This window comes from Bidens hawaiensis, unplaced genomic scaffold, assembly GCF_021521415.1.
Source record: "Bidens hawaiensis isolate Kalapana, Puna unplaced genomic scaffold, B.hawaiensis_p1.1 tig00039960_1, whole genome shotgun sequence".
Lineage (NCBI taxonomy): Eukaryota > Viridiplantae > Streptophyta > Magnoliopsida > Asterales > Asteraceae > Bidens > Bidens hawaiensis.
Genome location: NW_027497028.1, coordinates 16174 through 40056, shown reverse-complemented (window position 1 = coordinate 40056; position 23883 = coordinate 16174). Strand labels below are relative to the sequence as shown.

Sequence of the window (23883 nt, the reverse complement as noted above, 5' to 3'; positions counted from 1 at the left end):
TCAAAGTGGGCTCGGTCGAGTTTACTAAATTATTTGCATCATTAAGACATGATTATTTTACTCATCAGTACTTGTATTTGTAAACAGGACACGCATGAAATAAAATCTCAATTTGCAGAAAAAGAGTATAATCTCATGAAGTACTGCATGGGAACCCTCTTCACGATATCGGTTGTTGGCTTGGTTTTAAGTGTGTTATAACTTATCACTGTGTTTTTATGTTTGAATACCTATATTTTATAAGACTATTATAACTCCTTATAAGTATAATGTTTAGTACCAAGTATGTTTATTAATGTGCTGTTTGTATTAGCACTATAAAAACTATCATCTATAATTAACTTTTACAGTACTTTTCTTATTAACACCTCGCATACGTGGAATTTTAGGATCTTGTTCATGAACGGTGAACGAACACAAAAGAACACCAACAAGGCAACAATGTTTTATATGATTTGTCTCACCGAATGGCAAGGTTAAAAATTTTCTATATTATAAGATTAAAAAAATTTGTTAAAAACATTAGAAACCGTTAATGAGCAAACATTAACAAGCATAAAAAGACAAAAATGAGCACATCATCAATTGTACACAACTGGACTTCACACCAAACAATTTAAAAACAGTTCACAGTTTTGTTTACAACCTTAGTTTTCACCCAAAACTGAATCATAACCGAGCATTTCAATCTTTAGATATCCAACGGGAATAAAGTTGGTTAATATATGATTAAATATGTTTTTAGGTTTGATCTTGTTTGGTTATTGTTAAATATTATATTAGGTTTTTCATGTTTAGCCCAAGGACACCACTGTTTATAAATCTATCAACAATAGTCAAACAAATGACAATATTAAAAGTTTAAAACACATCCAAATAAGCCAATGATTTAACACAAACATACACCAACCCTACAAATTACACAAATTAAAATGTCATCACATGATCAATCATACATTAATCCTGGATACACAATCACACATACTAAAGTCAAACTTAACAAAAGTCAAGAACTAACACAAAGTTCTAAACTTTTTAAACATCAAGAAACAATATCTAAACTGGTCAAGCTGGTTCATTGACTCATTCTTTAGTGGTTTTGTTGATAAGTGATTTGTGAATGTGAGGGATAACACCACCACCAGCAATAGTACCTTTGATCAATGTATCAAGTTCTTCATCACCACGAATCGCCAGCTGGAGATGACGTGGCGTGATCCTCTTCACTTTCAAATCCTTGCTGGCGTTGCCCGCCAGCTCAAGCACCTCGGCTGTTAGGTATTCAAGTATTGCAGCTGAGTACACTGCAGCGGTTGCTCCTACTCGCCCGTGTGCAGATGTTCTTGATTTGAGGTGGCGGTGGATTCTACCAACTGGAAACTGTATTTGAAAATACAAAAAATAAAAAAAATACTTTGATTAGATGTAGCAAGACTGTTATTATTAGAAGGTCAAACATGTCGACATGTAAACAAAGCAAATGAACATGATAAAAGCATTTTTTATGTTAGTTCATCTAACTTTAACCGAACAAACAATCAAACACGAAAAATTAAACTAATATGGTATTCTTGGTCATCTTTATTCGTTAATAAAATGATTATTTCAGTGTTCATTTAGCTTCGTTTGTTAATAGTATAAACAAACGGTTCACAAACATAAATGATCAAACAAAACTAAGAGCATTGACAATGGAACCCTTGTCCATATACTTTAACTAAAATACACATTATTCCATAAAAATTATTCACATTTTATAATCACCCGACATACGATTCTCAATATATACTCATAATCAATTAAAAATAACATTCATCACTCGTGACCGCATTAAAATAATGGTTGGCGGATGAATTGATCACACAATTGGGAGTTAAAATGGACAAAATCACATAATTTCCTTATAATCTGGTATAATGTGGAATCCATTGAGAATGCTCTAAACATAGATGAAAAGCATAATTGAGCGACAAAACTTTAAGTAAATATGCATATAAATCTGCTGGACCTTACATTTATTAAAACGATACTAAATTGTAATGGGCCTAAAAAATTCAACTTAAACAAGCATTAACTAACAAACATATATAAACATAAAAAAACGAACACAAATGAACAAACATAAAAAAACCAACAAGACATGTGTTCATGTTTGTTCGTTAAACTAAATGAACAAAAAGGTTGGTTCATTTTTGTTCATTTATTAAATAAACAAACTTCCACCCAAACAGTACACTGAACAATTGAAGCATTTAAATTCTTTTAACAGTTCCAGATATGATTCCACAACTGTATTATATTAAAAAACTTTATCTTACTTGTTCATCTTAAAATTGTCCAGTTTTAACAAATAGTATTCGAAATCAAAGTCTCTAATTGGCAACACTACACGAATTTGAACGATTATTTTTTTATATAACCCTAATTTTATTAAAGCAATAATACAGTAACATAAACAAAATTCTTAACCAGAAAAATGATTGAAATAAAATACAACCAGATTCAGGCACATAAGCAACATTAATTCAATAATTTGAAAAAATGTTAATATTTTACTATAAAAAATAAGGGTTTATTAGCTTCAAACCTGAAGACCAGCTCGAGAAGACCGAGAAGTAGGTCTCTTCTTATCTTTATCCTTAGCTGCCGCTGCCGCCGCCGCCGTTGTCTTTCCGGCCAACAAACCCTTCCCACCTTTTCCCGCCATTGACTTAGCAGACCTGCAAACACAATTTATATAAAAATAAGATCTTGAAAACAGGGTAAACAGTAACTTTGAAGAATGAATTAATAATGATTAATTAACACAAAACCTGAGAGGATTGAAGTACAGAGGACAGAAGAAAGATGTGCGTAAAAATGGTTATTGGATTCTTGTTTCAAGATTTATGGGTTTGAAGAGTTTTTAATTGGCGGTAAAAGCAAGTGGTGGGAAATTGAATTCTTTTTAAAATTTTCACACTCCCTCCTCTTTTTTTATGACCAACGAAATGGTTTTTCAAAGAGTAGTAACTAATACGTATTATATAAATTGACTTATAAATAAATACGCTTTGACTATAATTCTTATTAATGAAATGATCAACAATATTTTTATAGTTACATGCATTATTATGTATAGTTTTATTTTAAATAAATTAATACGTACCATTTCCATACATAAAACTACTAGTTTTTATCCCCGTATTACGGGGATTATTTTATATTGTTTGATCTAATATTTATTTATTTGTTGATTTTATATTATTTTTATTGTATTAAAGTTAATAATATACTTATGGTTTGATGATAAATTGTTTCACAAATAAATGAGATGTTATAACTCGGATAAAAAAGTTATGTCACTCCATATGGTTTTGATGAGACCCAAGACCCGTTTATTTTTTTACTATAAAACTGGATTTTTAATTATAAATAATATTTATGAAAGTTAATAATATACTTATGGTTTGATGAGACCCAAGACCCGTTTATTTTTTTTACTATCAAATTGTTTTTTTAATTTAAATAATATATATATATATATATATTAAAATAAATAAGATATTAATTTTTATTATATCCTATTTTATAGGATTTTTACATCAATAATTTGGTAAGAAATATTTTTAATTTAATGAGATGTTATAACCCGTTTAAGGAATATATGGGTTTGGTAAGACCAATACCCATGAATTCGGGTCAAATGCATGAGAAGTCTCCATTTAAAAATTAAGCAAATCTGGTGACTCCAAAAAAAGGGGGAGCAACCACATAGCGACACGTAGGATTTTTATATCTTCGTTTATATATATTATTATAGATACATAATAATGTATGTAACTATATATAATGTATAGTATTATTATGGATGGCTGGTGTTTGGTTGTGGTATTGATAGTAAGTTATGAATATTTGGGGAAGAAGGTGATGGTTAAAAAAATAAAAATTTTATTTATTTAAAGTCTAAAATTTTAAGTCAATTACACAAATAACCCCTGATGGGGTAAAAAGATTAAATTGCCCTCACATGAGGTGCGCATGACTGGAAGAACCGTGCAACGTTTTTTTTAACATAATTTTCTTTTAGAACAGCAACAATTATATAGAAATTAAAGGATCTCCAGCAGGAAGCTGGGGAGAGCCCAATAAAACAAAACAGAATTCAAGCAAACTCAAAACATCAATAACTCAAAACAATAGATACAGGAGACTTGATCCAATCTAACCAAGCAAACTCCTTGAGCGAAGACCGATGTTTAATCCAACCAAAGAGTTCAGACTTGATATTTTCCACTACTAAGTCCGTTGACAAGCACGTCTGTTTAAATCTACCCTCGTTCCTTTGCTTCCATATGAACCAAATCGAAGCGAAAATGATAGCCTTCAAAAGCCTCCTTTCTGATTTTAACCTTGGTTGACTTACCACAACCAAAAGTTGATCAATTGAATCAAAGCCCGTGACGTCCCACCCGCACCATAACGAAATCACTCTCCAGACCTCCTTCGCTCTTTTACATTCCAGAAAAACGTGATCCACCTATTCGTATACCGAGACACACGTATGGCATTCGGGAGAAACCGAAACCATACCTCTAGAGATTAGATTAACCGCAACTGGAATTCTATATTTCATAAGCCTCCAAATAAAACAATTAACTTTAATCGGCAACCACCTATCCCAAAAGTCGTTCGAAACCCAACCAATCCCATATAAAGCTTCCGCCATAAACCCTCTCAAACGTTGAACCGAAAACTTACCAGAACTGTCCCCAATCCATCTCCACGTGTCCGCTTTTCCAGTATGGAACTTATACGACACCACCATTAGCTCCAGATCAGCAATATCGGAAACAATTTCAGCAGACAATCTGGATCTTGACCAGTTCCAAACAGTATCAACCAGCTCTGCACTGATCGTCAACACTCTATCACTCACCAAACAACCTTTATGAAGTTCCAACGCATATAAACCTGGGAACAAGTCTTTCAAAGCGAACCTGCACAACCAAATATCAAACCAGAACCTAGTGCTTCTGCCATCACTCACCTCTTTAACAAACAAACTATTCAAATTCATTCTGAAGGTGGAAAAACATCTGCCGATTTTATAAATTTTTTGCCAGGTGCTACATAAGGATAGCCTTGCCATCTTACCGTCCTCATGTAGCCGAGTCAAGTGAATAGCATTTAAACATCTTGCCCACAACGACTCCTTTTCTATACGCCATCTCCACCACCATTTAGCAAGCAAAGCCAAATTCATGACGTTTAGGTCGCCCGCACCCAAACCCCCATAAAGCTTTGGCTTTACAACATCAGCCCAGGCAACCCACTTTATCTTCTTATTTACCCCTGTTCCTCACCATAGAAAATTCTTTCTGATCTTTTCCATGCTATCAATCACCTTTATAGGAGCCCGAAATAAAGAAAGTGAGTATAATGGTAAACTTTCAAGAATAGCTTTAACTAATGTGAGTCTGTCCCCAAATGAGAGAGTGCTAGCCTTCCAACCATTTAACCTTTTCAATGATTTGATCCCAGTGCCTAGATAAACCCATGTTAGCCCCGACCGGCAAACCAAGAAACGTGACCGGTAACGAAGTCGACCCACAGTGAATGATTTCGGCCATAGACCCTACCTCATGGTCTGTAACCCCAACCCCAAATACCTTGCTTTTTCCAAAATTAACCCTTAGTCCTGAAGATAAATGGAAACATCTTAATAACCGCGCTAGATTAATCGTGTCCCTAACACACCAATCGCCTAAGAACATCACATCATCTGCATACATCACATGAGAAATTTCCGGGCCATTATTAGGCAAACGAATCCCTTTAAATAAATTCGCCTCTACCGCCGATTTCATCACCGCATTTAAACCTTCCATAGTTATGATAAAAAGAAAAGGGGCTAGAGGATCACCTTGTTTTACCCCTCTTAAAAACGACTTCTGAAGTTGGCAACCCATTAACTAACACCGATGCCTTTCCCGAAGATATACTCGATTTGATCCAAGACCTCCATTTGTATCAGAACCCTTGTTGCTCCAAAATAGAGTCGAGGTACTCCCAGTTTATAGAGTCAAACGCTTTGTCAAAGTTAACTTTAAACAATAAACATTTTTTGTGACATATTTTGGTCCATGAAATTACCTCATTAACAATTAGTTGACCGTCAAGGATATTTCTGCCTTTGACATAAGCAGTTTGTTCCACCCCGACAATCAAAGGGATCACTTTACGAATACGAATTGCAAGCAACTTGGAAATTACTTTAGACATACATCCAATCAAATTAATTGGACAATAATCACTTATAGCAATGGTATCCTTTTTCTTCGGGATAAGAGAGATGAAAGAGGAGTTACACCCATTTTCTAAGAAACCAATACTTTCAAACTCTTTCACAAAATCAAAAAAATCTTTTCCCATAACCTCCCAGAAATGTTTAATAAATTTGAATGTAAACCCATCAGGGCCAGAGGTTTATCATTATTGCAAGCCCACACTGCATCTTTCACCTCTTCCATGGAAAAAGGCCTTTCAAGCCAAAGCCTTTCCTCAACCGGTAATCTAATAAAATTGTTGTTGCACAGCCTTGGTCTCGCATGTACCTGCTCATCAAATTTATTAGCAAAGAAGGAGAAAATACCTTCTTTAACCAAACCCGGCTCGCTCTCCCAGTTACCATTAATAGAGATACCACAAATCGTAGATCTTTTAATACTTCCATTATTAAAACCATGAAAGAAGCTGCTATTCTCGTCACCCTCCACGTCCCATCTCACCTTGGCCTTCTGACGAAGATCTAAGTTCTTTCTCAAATTTATTTCAGATATTTTCTTTTTAGACTCAACCTAAGAGCCCTCTCTTCATTAGAGATTCCCAAGTTTTCAGCGTGTATCTCTAAATTACCAACTATACCTTTTAACAGAGTCAATTCCTCTTCCTCAACGTTCTTGACCCTAGACCTCCAACCCTTTATATCCCATTTAAGAGACTTGAGCTTTCTCATCAGATTGAGCTCTTTAGAACCACATGGTCTACCGCTAGACCACGAACGTACTACAATATTCTCCAAACCGTCGTGAGACAACCAAGAATTAAAAAACTTAAAGGGAATCGGGCCATACCGTTGCTCTTTAGCTGAGAAAAGTAACGGGCAGTGGTCTGAGAAGTCCCTCGGTAACGCAGTGACCGAGCCCATTGGCCACCTGGCAAGAAAGTTCTCGCACACAAGGATCCGATCAATTTTACTCAGGTGGCACCCGTCATCGCTCATCCAGGTAAACCTCCGACCGCCCATGTTATACTCGGATAACCCTGCTGCCAAAATGAAATTGTTAAATTCAGCCATGTCCGAATCACAACCTGACACATGCAATCTATCTTCCTTCACACGGGTCTCATTAAAGTCACCAAGAAAAACCCACCACCCCGAATGAGCCGATTTAAATGAAAGAAGCTTAGACCACAACACCTTCCTCTCAGCCGAAGATCTTGAACCGTACACATTTACAAAATTTATGCGAGCATCTAGCCCTACCCACATACTAGAAATTAGCATAAAATTTGTATCCTTTTCCACCTGCAGACAATTAAAAGAAGCAGGATCCCACATACAAAACAAGCCTCCAGATCTACCACAAGCCCCAACCGCCTCAGAGACGAAAGGGGAGTTACCCTACAAGGAGCTGAGCCTGAAAGGAATATCCAACGGGTTGAACAGTTGGGACTCATAACAATTGAACATTATTGTTCCTCCTAAGATTACGGATTCAATCCAATTTTTCCACCCCAGCCCCTCTGCAATTCAAAGTCATGGAAAACACCCTCTCCAACAATACCTGCCATTCCGAAACCAACCAAATTACCCACCTTCATTGTGCTCATGACTTCCACCCCAGTCGAATCCACAGAGGAACCCTTCTAAATAAAGAATCCCTCTAGACATAAACAAACAACTCATTTGTGGATGGTCCCCCATTATTAGGCCCTACTAGAATCGGCCCACTATTGTTCCCAGGTTTATATGCATTGGAACTTCTTAAAGGTCGTTGTTTGGTGAGTGATAGAGTGTTGACGGTCAATGCAGAGCTGGTTGATACTGTTTGGAACTGGTCAGGATCCAGATTGTCTGCTGAAATTGTTTCGGATATTGCTGATCTGGAGCTAATGGTGGTGTCGTATAATGATGTTTTCTGTAACACCCTTGGCAAACACAACATCGTCACACTCTTAGGCTATCCCACATCGGCCGTGGAAAAGAGAGATCCTTAGTTCATAAGTAATGTCCTGCCTCTTAACATCACCAACGCGTTTTGGGCAACCAAAAACAAATCCGTGAGCTCTTCGTGGGCAGAGCGGACAATATTGGTGGTGCGAAGGGTCGGGGTGTTACAGTTGGTATCAGATCCACTCTTGTGCCGTTCGGGATGATCGGACACGCCTCATCGAGGACAATGAGTCCAAAGGGGGGTTGTTTGTAACACCCTTGGCAAACACAACATCGTCCCACTCTTACGCTATCCCACATCGGCTGTGGACAAGAGGGATCCTTAGTTCATAAGTAATGTCCTGCCTCTTAACATCACCAACACGTTTTGGGCAACCAAAAACAAATACGTGAGCTTTTCGTGGGCAGATCGGACAATATTGGTGGTGCGAGGGGCGGGGTGTTACATTTTCTGTCATTAAGTTTGTCAAATGACGTCCATTGAAAAACTGTGCAAACATAAAGGACGTCTTTTGCCATTTTGTCTTGTTTATAAGACCATATGCTATGGGGCGCCGAGGAGGGGCTTTTTTGGGCGACGAGGGCGCGGAACACCGCGGTGGGGCGCCAACGAAGGCTGGGCGGCGAAGATCCGGCCATTGCAAATTTAGCATATCGAAAGACTTTAACGTGTAAAAAACTGTTGAGAGACTTAAACGAGAAAAAACATAAACTATGTTGGTTGTTTATGGTAGTTGTCTATAGTTTTACAACAATCACAACATTATTCCATGTCTTCAGTCTTTCGAAAAACGGTAATGGAATGTGATCAATCATTAAAATCTCATCCGCCCATGGATTCGCCATGCATCCAACTATCCAAGCATACGACATATTTGGTGTTGTGAAGAATATGGTGCACAACTTACAACTGCACATCATGTATCCAATTGTCGAAGTACATGGAATCCTCTTAGCACACAAGACCCATTTGTTAGCAAACATTTAATAACCGAAGCAATATTTTAACCGAAGAAAACACATATTTAAAACTATATATATTTATTCAACATTTCAACTTATTATATATTAAAAAAACAGCAATACAACCTTTGCAATATAACACAAAATAATTAATAAAGTTTCATTATACACGCCGAGTTATTTAAATCCACAAATACTTTCGCAATAATAATAACATGATTCCATCTTTCTTCAATTCATTCGATCACTTCGAACTTTCGAAAAACGGTAACGGTCCATCATCATAATCCACATGAACCGGGAACCCATCAATCTCACCCGCCCACGGGTTCGCCTCATCATAACCAACTTCCGTTATCGCACGCCACACCACACTACTACACTTAAAACCCGACCCGAACGCCATCTGCCAAACCCGGTCCCCTTTCTTAACCCGACCCTTAGCCTCCGCGTAGGCCAGCTCATACCAAACCGAACTACTCGAAGTATTACCAAACCGATACAACGTCATTCTAGAAGCTTCCATAACCGTCTCGTCAAACCCTAGATTCTTTTGCAACTCATCCAACACTGGCTTCCCGCCAACATGCGGTAAGAAGTGGTTTACCGCGACCGAGTAGTTCGGTATGTACGCGGGAAAGTTAAAAAATATTCTAATAATATAGTTTGTTAAATATTTTAGTTTTTCGGGTAGAGGAAGAAGCGGGTTGCCGAGGGCGGTGACGTTGGCTTCGACGACTGCGGATGCGGCTTTGAAGAGGTGTTTGGTGACCGAGATGCCGGTGAGGCCTGCGGTGTCTTCTTCGCGGATGATGCAGTTGTATGAGAGGTCGGAGTGAGCTTCGTTTGTGTGGACGGTGTGGAGGAGTGAGTATTTGGAGTTGTGGCGGTCGGAGCGGCGGTTGGAGAGGAGGATGGCGGCACCGCCCACGCGGAAGAGGCAGTTGGTGAGGAATTTGGAACGGTCGTCGCCGAGGTAGCAGTTTTCGGTTATACTTTCCGCGCTTACTACCAATGCGTAGGTATTGTCATGTACCTGTCACACACGCTATAGTAACTAAGTTTCTAAAGTGTTTAATTAAAAATGTATATTAGAGGTTCTAATAATGTAATTATTATTATTTTTTGTAATTAACATATATATGAATCTTATTTATGTTTACTTATTATTTTTCAAATTAGCTTGAGTAGAACTGTAGAAGCTAATGATGAAAAATAAATATTTACAAAATAATAACCAAGTTTCATTATTGTTTAATTTAAGTTAATTGAATAAAGAACATAGGAACCAAGATTACAAATGCGTGACATTTAGATCATCTAATTTTAAATAAATTTAACATTTAGATCATCTAATTTTAAATAAATTTAACATTTAGATCAGTGGGGAAGGTTAACGTACAAATGAAATTAACGTGCTAGACGTGAAAATCAAGTAGAACAATTTTATATACAAGTAAAGTAATTATGTAATTACATTATAGAGTAATTATCATAGAGTAATTATATAGACTCTACTGGTATATATAATTATTCTACTTAATTCTCACGTTTAACACGTTAATTTCATTTTATTTGATCTAAACCCTAAATCACTAAATGTTAAAGATTTTGATATTTTTACACGAGTGAAACACCTAACAAAAAATGGGTAAATTCATAAAAACTTGGAATGTCTTTATGTGAAATTTGGGAAACTTGGTTCATTTGGTGAATTTTTCCTTTTATTAAGAAGATTTTTAGTCTCAAGCTCGTATAACCTCGACTTGATTTAATTCGAGCTTTTAGCAAGCCAGTCTTGATTAACTTAATTACGCCCGAGCTTGTTTACACCCTCACACACACTAACCTTAAGGAGTTGTTCCGCAAGGCCAATCGCCATGAGTCCTGCACTGCAACCCATCCCAACAAGATTGTAACTGATGATATCATCTCTAAGCTTATACCTGTTCACAATCATACTAGAAAGAGATGGCATAGTGTTATAAATACAACAATTCGCAACCACTATCCCAATATCCTCACATCTTACACCAGTTTTCGCCAACAATATATCAATCGACCCAAAAACCGACAGTCGCATCTCCCTTCGTGATTCTTCAATGCACGGGTTTGCAACTTTTGCCAGATAAGCCTCTGATAAATAGGTTGAGTCTCCGAGTCCCGCCTTCCCAAACACCTTCTTCATGAACTCCAATACTTCTTCTGAAAAATAGCCACTTTTTTCGGCTTTCTTGATCATGAACTCCTTTGTACACTTTTGAGTGTCTGGAGGCTTGTAACATGCAAAGTCTACCAAGTAAATGCTAGATGAAGTTATTTTGGTCATGTAAAACCTTAGTAGAAAAAGACATATGATTAATAAGGTTGATAACATCAGTTTTGATTCGAGATCGAAGATAGAATGCATATTGTAATGTGGGAGATTGTTCAAGGTGAAGTTGATGATGGGCATGATGTTTGAAACTTAGGGTAACCAAGAAATGATTTCGATCGGACGAGTTTATCTGTGAAATGATTATATGGATCTTGATGGTGTTTTGAGAGTTTCATGGTTAATGTCGAACTTATAATGAGTAGTGATTGTAGCAATGTTACTTAATTTTGGTGTGATAGTGATGCATGTACAATATTACAATCTCCATATGTGTATTATCTTCTTACATTATTGCATATACAATTACACCTTAAAGAAATGGAACATGCAGGTGTCATCACACCATACTAGTTATTTATTAAAAAAAAAGTTAATAACTTTTATTTTACTAAAAGTATTTCACTAAAAGTTTTATTGTTTTAATACAAATCTGTGTTGATTATTTACGTGGGAGGCCTTGAGGGTGGGCAATGTGGGCGTCCGGCCTGGACACGTATTTTTATGTGGCTCGACCGGGGTACTCAGGCCCGGGCCTGATTATTTAACCCGACTGTGTGTTACATATTGATGTTAGAATCAATTAGACACGCCTCAGAGAAAGTTGCTAGTGCCATTTTTGTCATTGCATGCATGCATGCATGCATTATTGTGAGTGCGGATGAAGAAACCCTAATTTCTTTATATTTACATTACACTTGCTATCTTAGTGTAAATGGTGGCAGTTTAGTGACGCACACATGATTTTTTCTGGTGTTTTTTTTAAATGTATGATTAATCAGTGTTGCTAGAGGGTTGGATGCATATACTACACCAAATATCGGTCCCTAGTGACGTGCCTTTATGTATGGTTAGTTATAACAAATAGAAAAGGGGGCATGAATACATGGCCTTTCTCATATGTATTTGTTAAAATTTACTTGCTTATCATAAGCATGACAATATGAGAAATATACATGTCAAATAGTATGAGAATATGCAAACTGATTTCCATGTCTATACCATATTTGTGATTATTAAATCCCTAAACAAATTGATGGAATGATCGTTGTGATTCTCCATGTGCAAATGTTGATATTGGCTTTACAACTATGTGATAATGTAGGGAAGTTGATCACCTATGGGCTGATATTATAATTTCTTGACAATGTGGTTTTTAGAAAGATATTAAGTCACTGGGCCCGGTCCAGTAAGTTGTTAGGCCATGGGCCTGTGAATCATTAATAGGGGTTCATTTGTATATGGTGAAGTTAATAGATATATTCATGAGTTGGGCACACTTTCTCAATTTTCTTGTATCTTGTACTTGTTTAAATTATTATTATGTGATTCAGTGATTGTGTGCGTATATATAGCTTTAGTTATGTTTAGGTGGTCCTAAAATCACTAAAGTTGATTGAACAACCTTGTAAAGATAAGGTCGCAATTGAACGGGTTGAATGTAGGGCAACCGGTTATGTTCTAGTACGGTTCATAGTGGATTTGCCTATTTTCCAAAATTATGAATAGTTATAGTGTTTAAAATGTTGTATGCATAAAAGATTTGGTGTGATAATTCATAACACGAAACCCAACATGTCAGGTTTTAGGTTGGTCGGTCAAATTCATTAAGCAAACTTGTCATATTTGGACCGTTTAGATAAATGAGTTACACATGTTATGCTTGTGTTACGTGGTTTTATGCATGAAAAATTAGACATAAGTTTAAACATAACATAAATTTGATCCACTAAATATAATAAAAATCAGGAAATTGCTACCTCTATTGTAAAGATAATTCATTTTTCATTGCCAAGTACATAGTGCTCTTGTGAAATTAAAAAATATCATTTTAAATATAAAAAAGAATCAGCAACTTTAGAGAACTCATTGTAATTGTTCCAGTTATTAAGGACTAAAGGTTGCATCCGTGCTTGGGCTTAAATCTTAATGGATGCTTTGCCTTTATAGGCTCTTTGAAAGTTTTATTTTGGAGGCCCATGATTATAAAATTCGTATTTGGTAAGAAAGAAACATCTATTGGGCTTAACCTTGCATAGGTAGCATATGTATGGTAAGGAGTAGAGCCGCAGTAGAGGTGTAAGAAAACTGGTTTCACCCGAACCAGTTCATGAACCGACCGAAACCGCCGGTTTTGGTACCGGTTTTGGTACCCGTTCTAAATTGAACTGACCTGGACCAGGTCGACATCTCTTGCTCCTAAACCGGTTTCTAAACCGAACCGGTTGGGTTGAATTGGTTTTGACCAGGCTTGACCAAACCGGTTCGGTATGAAAAAAACCGGTTTGTACACCTCTAGTAACTTAGTAAGGAGTAAGGACTAAGGGTATATGTAGAGGTGAAATAATATGTCAATGTGTACCAGTTTGTGAACTGGAGCTTCATGAAACGGGTCCTACTTTTAAAGCAAACACAGGTTTGTTGTCTCAATTTGATAACCATCTGTTGAAACCAAAATCGATTCAAGCCGGACGATCCTTTTGCACTTGAAAACTGGTTTCAAACATGAATTAGTTTGGGCAAAAGTTCGTTTTGACCATCTTAGACCAAAACTGAAACAATTAGCCCACATGATATCCAATATACTTATCTTATTGATGTAATGATGTTGTTGTCCCCTACACAAATACATAGCGAGTCATCGTTGGCAAAGATGTGACGCTTGCTATCTCTTAGACTGACCATGTTTTTCTTTATTTATACGTCGTACTCTATAACTAAAAAATGTACAACTTGTTATTATCTATTACCTTATCCTCCTTCCTAGAGTGTTTGCATTCTTGCTTGGGACATCCTTCAGATTCCATTTTGTCATGTCCTCCATTTTTAAGCATGCTAAATAAATCTCTACATAAATTTTGTAACTCATAAGGTATTTCAAAATCTACTAGATTGCCGTTTCTTTCCATCATTACTCCATCTGTTGTATCTTTGACACTTTGTATAATACCCTGAAAAGATTTTAAGTTTAAAATGTTAAAATGTTGACATTGAAAGTGATAGACCATAATGTCATTAAGCCATAGTAAATATTAGTGCTTAAAGTGAAAATTGGAAAAATGGGTGGTAGCATATCATTACCTTATATATAGATCCGCTATTTAGCCTTACCAGAAATAATACAGTGATGACCTATGACGAATCATGATACCTTTAACTTCTTGCTTGATAACTCAACATGGTGGTGAATCACCACCAACCCCTTGGTGATACGCTAGCCACAAATATTTACATATCAGTTAAAATTTAACTCATGTCTAATGAACCATAAATATCATACGACAACGGACAATAGACCATCATTGTTACCTTAACAGTCATTTACATGTCCATGATAGCAACAAATATGATTAAACTCATGTACCTAAATGTGACAAAGTCAAATCATAAACATAAATACGATTAAACTCTCACTCATAGATAAATGATAATATTAACAAGCAGTGGCGGAGCCACTCATACGGCACCGGGTTCGCCCGAACCCATTCTATTTTCGGTTTTATTTAGAGCGTATAGTAGTTATTAACGAACGAACCCATTCATTTTTAGCGACCGAACCCATTCATTAGGCAACGAAAAGGCGAAGAAAGCATATCAGAATTTTTCCGGTGAACGGAAGGAACGTCGATGGAGGAATCGGTAGCTACGTATATTTGCTGAAAAAGAAACAAAGCACTGATACCATATTGAAAATAATGTTTTCAAATTTTGTTTTATCTTACTTTGAGAGATAATAGTATATTAGCATGTTAAGTTTCTAGGATTTTATTCTTCATATATTGATATTGTAGTTTTTATTTTATTTTTATTTAACCGTTACTATATATAATTAGAATATTTATTAGATTATGTGATTTTTGTTATAGGTTTTTCTATTCTTTCTCGCAAATAATTGAGTGATTCCTTTTACTTTTCATTATTAGATTTGTTAAAATTTCTAAATTTTTTTCTTTAATCACTTTAATTTTTTAAAGTTCGAATCCCACTTGTGTCATTTTTGGATGAATAATGGCAATGAAATATTTGAGCTATGTCTTGTTTTTGTGTTTCTAGAGTTTTAGTTATGGTAGAATAATTTTTGAGTTAAAAGGTTATATATCGTCCCATCAGCAAATGTATGTTATGTGACCTGATCCGACCTGAAAACTTTGACGCTGGATAATGATAAATTAATTCTGTAAATGATAGCGAACTCATAAGAAAACTTTTATGGCTCGGCCACAATTAACAAGCTATTAACATACGTACCTAAATGTGACAAAAGTCAAAACATAAAATAAAAACCTTAATTAATTAATTATGTTTCTTTCCTTCACTATCCCATTTTCCTTCCGATCCACATCTTTGCGATTCAAATACTCGTACACGAAATCTATCTAAAATCAGTCTCCAAATCAAACATTCATTCCTACAATTTCTTCTTCAAACAAACAAAGCATTAGTCAGTCATCAAACAACACTCCTTTGTCTGTCTGTCTGTCGTATTAGTCTCACAAGAACCATCTTTTTCACAAACCCATCAAAACCCAGATCTTAATTCACCTCAATCACCAAACCCTTTTCCCAATTTTCCCAAAAAATATTAGGTCTTCAGATCTTATTAAACCCCTCTGTTTCTTGATTCAGTTGTATGGCATTTGCAAGATAAGATAATATATATGGTTATCCGGTTCAGATCAATGAAGCGGTGGATCGGTTTTGTTTTTGTCATCTTCTGCTTAACTCCTTCTGGGGTCTTTGCAATTGATAATAATTTCAATCAAGCGTAAGTAATCTCACTTTATTGAATATTATTTTGATTAAATTGTTAGCAGTATTTTTTTTTGTTTATGTTAGCTAGCATCATATTTATGTGAAAGTTCTAGGTTTGACTTATAGAGTTAAACTACAGTTTTTGATAACTAGATTACATGATGTGTTTGAAATTTATTGTGATACATATGTGTTTTCATTTTTGTCTAAGTAAGGTCCTAAGGAGTGTTCTAGGTACTTGATTTTTATTCGTAGATTTTTATTTAGGCCTGTACATGAACTGAACGGACACAAACGGAGCATGTTCATGCTCGTTCGTTTAACATTACTGAACAAGCGATCGAACATGAACAAGTAAAGGGACATAATGTTCTTGTTTGTGTTCCTTTGTTAATAATATAAACAAATGGTTCATGAACGGAAACGAACGAACGCAATAAGTGCACATAGATGAATGAACAAATGTGTAAGTTTAAGAGTAGTCAAAGTACTGGTTTTGATAACTTTTGACTTAAATGTATGAAATGCCTTATTCTGTAGAACTGAATGATTAGTAATATTAAAGTCATCGATATATGATGTTAATCCTTTATTGAGATGTTTAAACTAATTGTTTAACCATCTTGTTAGGTTATTTAACATTTTACATATCATCCTTGACTTCAAATGTAATTATTATAATCTTATTTTGTTACAGATTTCCGATAATTGAACCCGATCCTGGTCATACAAAGCTTCGTCTTTCTAGTGAAGGACTCGAAGCTATTAAAAGAATAACCAACCCTATTGCAGCCGTTGCTGTAAGCTTTATAATCTAGTTTCATATTTTTATTAACTTTGTTTTATAACTATTGGTACACTTTTTTGAAAGGGTGTCTTGAATTTTTCGATAGGTGATTGGTCCATATCGATCTGGAAAGTCTTTTACACTTAATCAGCTTCTTTCACTTTCTTGTTATGAAGGTATGAGCATTATTACCATATTGCCGCACGCAAATTGATATTTGTTTTATTTTTTTGATGAAGTTACATGCTTTAAGGTTTGACATATTGCAGGTTTTGGTGTTGGCCATATGCGTGACACTAAAACGAAAGGTATTCATTGTAAATTTAAATTATTAGGATTCTTTTATTATAGTATATAATAAAATGGATTTAACATTTTCTATTTTGACCTGTCCCAAAAATACAAGGTTTATTATTCTTTAAAACGGTTCATTTTTAACTTTATCTAATTGGCTATTAGCAAGGTTACAAGATGTATCTGAAATTGAATTTTATTCATAAGTGTTCTCATTTTATCTAATTAAGGGCCATTTTAGGTACTTTATTATTCATTGACTTTTATTGAACTAACTTATGTACATTTTTAATTATATTTATATATATATTTTTATTGTAATTTATATATAACATAGTATATGCTATTATTTTTTTCATAGGTTTATATATAATAATATAATAAATATTATCATATAAATATCTATTTAGTACATTAAATTGAAATGCTATAAATAACAGTCCCGTTTTGGCTTGCGAGCCAGCTTGAGCTCGATAAGTGAAGCTATGGCTCAGGCTCATTTAAGCTCAGCTTGATTGGAGCTTTTAACAAGCTGATCTCGAGTAGCTCACGAGCCTGATTGGCTTGTTCACACCCCTAGTTACATTCGCGCTATTGAATTAAAAATTTATCTTTTGTAAGTTTTCTAGTTAAGAGTGCTTTCATGTTGCTTACAGTTTGTTTTATTGTTTATAGGAATATGGGTGTGGGGAACTCCGGTTGAAATGGATATTAACGGAGTGAAAACGTCTGTATTTTATCTTGATACTGAGGGATTTGAAAGCATAGGGAAATCAAACGTCTATGATGACAGGTGTCTTAAAAAGTTTTATTTTTGATCTTTTTTATACTTTTCTTAATGCTTTATAACAATGAATTGTTTTTTATGTTTTTTCAGGATATTTGCTCTTGCTACAGTTTTGAGTTCGGTCCTTATTTACAATTTACCTGAAACTGTTAATTTGTTTTCCCTTCTATTTATTTATTCATTTATTAGTTTTTTCAAACTTGAAAACATCATTTTAGGTTTATATTTTTTATTTATGTTTTTAGATACGTGAAGCTGATATATCAAGATTGTCATTTGCGGTTGAGCTTGCTGAAGAGTTTTATGGAAGGTTAGTGTCTTTTTTTAAATTATATTTTCATTTGATGATTATTTCTAGTTTAAATATGCGTTTCGAAAACTAATTATTATTTTTTTTGTAATTTCTTGTGAATGAACAGAGTCGAGGTAAAAGTTTGACCAACTTGGATGTCTTCTTCAAGTGTAGATTCTTTATTTTTTATTAAATAAAAGGGTAATAGGCTGAATAATATTTTAGGGGCAAGATGTGGCGTTTGAACCAGCTAAATTATTGTGGCTTATACAGCGTGACTTTTTACGTAAGTTAATTTTATCTCTTTCTTTTTATGTAAGTTAGAGGTGGAAATATTGATCCGATATATTTAAATGTGTTGATTTGGGTTAAGTTTTACGTTTAATTAGTCAAACAGGTTAAGCTAAAAGATTAAACGAAAAAGAAAAAAGGTCAAATGTGTAATAATTTGGTTAATCTTTAATTAAGAAAAAAACTTAGGCCGAAAGTATGAGGCCCAAGTTCATTATTTTTTGTATTTTTGGCCCAAAATTTTCAATCTCAAATGGCAATACCAAAATGAGAACTGAACCCATTGTGAAAGCTGAAAAAGGAAGCAGGTCAAATGGTTCGAAAGTTGTTCAAAGCATACATGTGTCTACTCTCCTAAAACTTATTTTTATTATCAAAAATGTATCATTACTTTAATAAAAGTTTTTCAATAATATATAGTATATTAGTTATTAATGAAATTTAAAAGAGAACCAAAAGGTGTTCACGGGCACCCTTTTGTTGTAGTTTCATCTTTTTGAAATCCTATATGAAAGATCATATTTTTATTATAAATTGATATACCATATCTTTTGCACTATAACCTATTACTCTATTAGTTAACATTACTTTTATTTGTTACAGAAGGAAAATCTGTAAAAGAAATGGTAGATGAAGCTCTACGACATGTACCTAATTCTAATGGTTAGTTTTCTTCTTTTTCATACTAAAAATAGATGTAATATTGTTGTTATCAGTCAATTATTTAAAACAGAGGACTTTTTATTAGTGTTATTTATATTTCTAATTATTAATGCGCTTTGTTTTTCAGGTGACAAAAATATTGACCAGGTATCAACTTTATTCAAGTTTTTGTACACATGTGTTTTAACTTTGAATTATATAATTCAATATTTGAATTTGTTTTTGGTGTTAAATTAGGTCAACCAGATTCGAGACTCACTAGCTATTATGGGTGATAATAGCACGGCTTTCAGCTTACCACAGGTACGGTTTTTATAAACATTAATCTGAATGAGTCAATACAGGGTCAGTTCGGTAATGAGTCAAACGGGTCACATTTTGGTGTGGTCAGCTGGTTTGAACCTGAATACTTGATCAACTTTTATCTTATATACAATAAATATTTAGTGTGTCGAATATAGGGCTGTAGACAAGATGAGCCGAACTAAGCCAGAGTGGGCTTGCTTTGATCGTCTACAAAGCAAGCCTTGGCTTGTTTATCTTAACAAGCTGAACTGTTGAGCTCGAGCTCGGCTTGCCAAAAGCTCGAGCCAACTTGTTTACTCAAAAGAAGAGAATTAAATGTTTTCTTTATGATTTACACACACTCACACATATCATGTATATAAACTTAAATCAATTTTTGTAACATACACATAATGCAGAATTTATAATTTATATATAAAAATATGGGCTTTGCTTTTAAACGAACCAACGAGATTTTTCATTAGAAAAATGGCATACGGCTTTAAAATGCAAAGTAAGTGTGTGTGTGTATATGCATGCATGTGTATTTAGGCTTTGATTTAAACGAGCTAACGAGCAAGCTACAAGCTGACCTTGGCTTGGGCTCGGTTTGTTTACAGACCGAGCAGGTTCGGCTTGGCTTGTTTAGAAATCGAGCCGATTTCAAGCGAGTTGCAAGCTTTTTGATCACATTAATCAAATATGATTATGAAATTTAAGTTATGTTAATAATGAACTAATGTTTGTAAATATCATGACTTAGGAGGTTTCATGCATAAAAAACACATTTTTGGGTAATTTTCATTAGACAAATTCATCATTTTTTAATGTTTTTATTCTTTATTCTGAGCAGCCGCATCTCCAAAGGACAAAACTTTGTGATTTGAAAGACGAGGAGCTTGATCAAACTTATGTTAAAAAGAGAGAACAATTAAAAGAAGTGGTTAAATCCGTTATTCGTCCAAAAATTGTACAAGGCAAAACACTTAACGGGAATGAATTTGTAGCGTTTCTTGAAAAGGTGTGTTTGTAGCGTTTTTTTGTAACACTTAACGTGAAAATGGGTCTTTTTAAGTTAATTATGCAGATGGTCTCTGTGGTTTTGTCAAAGTTACATCTTTAGGGTCTAACGTTTAGAATTTTGCAAGTTTGAGGTTCCTTTTAACTTAATGTAAAATGATGATTGCACCCTTGTAATAAAGTTTGGCAAGTTTCTTTTATCTAAATTGTAAATTAAAGGGTCCATTTATGTAGTTTACCTAAAAAATAATAAATAAAGTAATAACCCCTAACCTCTGGTTATTCAAGGGTAAAAGAGTCATTTTACATAAACTTAACGGAAGTTAGCCCTAGACCCCAAACTTGTTACATGGACAATTTGTGTAATTACTCCTTTAATTTTTTTAAAACCCTACATGTTTTGTTTTTTTTTAGATTTTGGAAGCTTTAAACAAGGGTGAGATTCCATCTACAGGGTCGCTTGTTGAGGTATTTAACAAGAAAATATTGGAAAGATGTTTAAAGTTATACGAGGATCGTATGACAAAAATGGTTTTACCAGTTTCCGAGGAATCTTTACAGTCCATCCATGAATCTTCTAGAACCGAATCTTTGAAATCTTTTGATGAACAACATTTTGGTCGTCATCACGCCAAGAAATCGGTTGAAGCACTCCATCAAGATATTGAAAAGGTAAGAACTTTAGCATTTTGTTTGCACGATCTTTAATAGAATTCTTATTATTGTTATTTGTTTGGCAGATGTTTAAGAATTTTGTGATGGCAAATCAATATCAGTCTTCAAAATTGTGTGAGTCACTATATACATTGTGTGAGGACAAAATGGACCAGTTACAAGTTCTCAAACTACCATCAATGGCTAAATTCAACGCGGGCTTTCTTCAATGCAACCAAAGTTTTGAAAAAGTGTGTGTTGGGCCTTCTAAGACAATATATGAGCAACGGATGGTTAAGGTTGGCATATTCTTTCTTTTTCTGTTAATGTTATTGTTATTAATATACTATCGTCATTTATAAAGACACATATATCAATGTAGAGACGTGTGAAGTGCAAAATGAGTTCGGTTGAAATGGGTCCGCTCTAGTTGACCCACCTCTTTTTTGACTTTTTTTATGATTTGTTGTTAGTTTGTTAATCGTAATTACAGAAACTTAATTTTCACAATAATAATAATAATAACAATAATAATAATAATCTAGTTCTTTAAAAGAAAATGATTTAGGAGATTGTATGCTTTAAAAATCTACTTTGGCTGACTTTCAACCCTATTGATCATCTCCTCTTGTCATCAGTTAAATGCTTTTATGTGATCCATTTATCAACCTGTTCCTCAAGGGTGAAACCGGTTGGGTTGAAATGGGTCACTTTTTTATAGAGCTCAAAATGGGTCGCCGTTGGTCCGGTTGACCCATAATCTCATTTTTGACATTTTTTTTATAAATTGTTAGTTTGTTAACGTGATTATGAAATTATAATTCCGATTTACCTGTTTTTATTAGCTAAAATTTTCATGTGATCAATTCGAGATAAAAATAAACCCAAATCGACCCATTCATAAGTAAACATTTTAAAATCTGTCATCTCTAGTTTAAACAAATAATGACCAAAGTTTTATTTACCTTTTGTCGCGCTAACCATTTTTCTTCTTTTATTGAATGTGTGATATGTTAATGCGCAGATGATGGGAAAGTCGAAGTCTTTGTTTATAAAAGAATATAATCACAGATTATTCAACTGGTTGGTGGTCTTTTCTCTTGTGATGGTGATCGTGGGCCGTTTTGTTATTAAATTCATTTTGCTTGAAATGGGGGCGTGGATACTTTTTATATTTTTGGAGACATACACGCGGTTGTTTTGGTCACCAGAATCTCTTTATTACAACCCCGTTTGGCATGGCATTGTATCAACTTGGGAAACACTCGTTTACAGCCCGATTCTTGATTTAGACAGGTAAAACAAGAATTTATTTTTTTGGTTAAAATTGCTAGTTTTTTATTTTAATTTTTTTAAACTAAAATTGTTAATTCCTGCATTTTTAAGCAATTTGTGTATTATTTGTTAATTGTATATAATAAATACCCTCTACTATGTTTTGACTTTTGCAGTCAAACATACTGTTTTTTAGTCAAACATAGATCTTTTATAATATTCGAGTTTTTGTTGGTACAGATGGGCGATACAAATCGGATTTATTGCATCAATATTGCTAATTTACTGGCGATGTTTTGTAAGAAGGAAACGTGGGCCCCATTCTTTGTTACCGTTGCACAACAGTTCAAAAGTTCGGGATAGATCAGAATAGTAGAGCATGGTAGCATATTGACTCTGAAAATGTGGGAAGAAAGCTGTGAATTTTGTGATGTGGGTTGGTGGTTGATATATGAATGTGAATCGGATATACGTTTAATATGAACTTATAGAACATGTAGCAGTTTTGAGTTGAAAGGATACATGTAACTTTTAGAAATTTGAAATCATTTGTATGATTGCAGAGGCACCAATATCTTGTTTAAGTTGTGCCTGTGCCTGCTCAATTTATGTGACATAACGCTACCAAAATGCATCCGACTTACTGGTGTTTTTTTTTCTTTGACTGTGTAGCAGACTAAAATCCTATTATCTTTAGTACACTTGTAAATTCTATCATGTTATGCAATTTTTATTGTGAGCATCTATGATATTCTTTTCATTTTTAAAATTCAAATAACTACAATTCTTGCTTAGTGTATCCGTGCGTGTTGCTTGTACTAAGTTATCTTTTAAACTTTCCCAACATGTGAATATGTAAGAACTCGTGTCATGATCCTTAGCTATCGGTTTTCTCCGGCTTAACCACGTTCTCATGGGATTTTTTTTAATCGACTACATGTTGAACAAGATATGATAGTGTACATCTAAATGTAGCGTTTAAGGGCTGGTTGCAAATTAATTTATTACCTAGCTAAAAGGATAATTGAGATGAAAGAATGAAAAGAAACATTTATATTAATAAATCTTGAAAATACCTTTTTTAAAACACGTAATCAACTTTTTTATATATTAGGAGTTTTGAAACTTTCTTTTTGTTATGAAAACCTTTTAAAAGCCTTATAAAAAATAATGATTTTTTCAAGAGTAGAATATGATAGTTTTATATCTGATTATTCAGTTTTCATTC

The 23883-nt window shown here is 34.4% G+C and overlaps 3 protein-coding genes and 1 pseudogene across 4 annotated transcripts; 1 reads left to right on the top strand and 3 right to left on the bottom strand.

Annotated features, from left to right (window-relative positions):
- Nucleotides 1–918: 918 nt before the first annotated feature.
- On the bottom strand, nucleotides 919–2972 carry LOC143591641 (putative histone H2A variant 2). The gene is made up of 3 exons (XM_077071793.1): nucleotides 2814–2972; nucleotides 2588–2720; nucleotides 919–1380 (listed from the first exon to the last, which is right to left on the bottom strand). The coding sequence occupies exons 2-3, from the start codon at nucleotides 2705–2707 to the stop codon at nucleotides 1084–1086; spliced, it is 417 nt and encodes a 138-aa protein (XP_076927908.1). The 5' UTR covers nucleotides 2708–2720; nucleotides 2814–2972; the 3' UTR covers nucleotides 919–1083.
- Nucleotides 2973–4519: 1547 nt separating this feature from the next.
- Nucleotides 4520–5870, bottom strand: LOC143591643 (uncharacterized). Its single transcript, XM_077071795.1, has 2 exons — nucleotides 5494–5870; nucleotides 4520–4979 (listed from the first exon to the last, which is right to left on the bottom strand). The coding sequence occupies exons 1-2, from the start codon at nucleotides 5868–5870 to the stop codon at nucleotides 4520–4522; spliced, it is 837 nt and encodes a 278-aa protein (XP_076927910.1).
- Nucleotides 5871–9345: 3475 nt separating this feature from the next.
- Nucleotides 9346–11792, bottom strand: LOC143591640 (3-ketoacyl-CoA synthase 11-like). Its single transcript, XM_077071792.1, has 2 exons — nucleotides 11031–11792; nucleotides 9346–10217 (listed from the first exon to the last, which is right to left on the bottom strand). The coding sequence occupies exons 1-2, from the start codon at nucleotides 11634–11636 to the stop codon at nucleotides 9426–9428; spliced, it is 1398 nt and encodes a 465-aa protein (XP_076927907.1). The 5' UTR covers nucleotides 11637–11792; the 3' UTR covers nucleotides 9346–9425.
- A 4103-nt stretch (nucleotides 11793–15895) lies between these two features.
- Nucleotides 15896–23409, top strand: LOC143591632 (uncharacterized; annotated as a pseudogene). The gene is made up of 16 exons (XR_013145728.1): nucleotides 15896–16320; nucleotides 17005–17107; nucleotides 17201–17270; nucleotides 17364–17402; nucleotides 18064–18181; nucleotides 18266–18323; nucleotides 18421–18532; nucleotides 18637–18753; nucleotides 19362–19421; nucleotides 19549–19568; nucleotides 19659–19724; nucleotides 20560–20727; nucleotides 21141–21398; nucleotides 21467–21679; nucleotides 22405–22676; nucleotides 22896–23409. The product of XR_013145728.1 is annotated as an uncharacterized LOC143591632 (transcript).
- The last annotated feature ends 474 nt before the right edge of the window (nucleotides 23410–23883 follow it).

Coding starts and splice junctions, on each gene's coding strand:
- LOC143591641 (XM_077071793.1), bottom strand. CDS start 2,707: ATGGCGGGAAAAGGTGGGAAGGGTTTGTTGGCCGGAAAGACAACGGCG. Junction 1,381..2,587: donor CTTCTCGAGCTGGTCTTCAG/GTTTGAAGCTAA, acceptor TTTCAAATACAG/TTTCCAGTTGGTAGAATCCA.
- LOC143591643 (XM_077071795.1), bottom strand. CDS start 5,870: ATGGAAGGTTTAAATGCGGTGATGAAATCGGCGGTAGAGGCGAATTTA. Junction 4,980..5,493: donor ATCATTGAAAAGGTTAAATG/GTTGGAAGGCTA, acceptor TTGGTTGTGCAG/GTTCGCTTTGAAAGACTTGT.
- LOC143591640 (XM_077071792.1), bottom strand. CDS start 11,636: ATGCCCATCATCAACTTCACCTTGAACAATCTCCCACATTACAATATG. Junction 10,218..11,030: donor TTGCGGAACAACTCCTTAAG/GTTAGTGTGTGT, acceptor CGTGTGTGACAG/GTACATGACAATACCTACGC.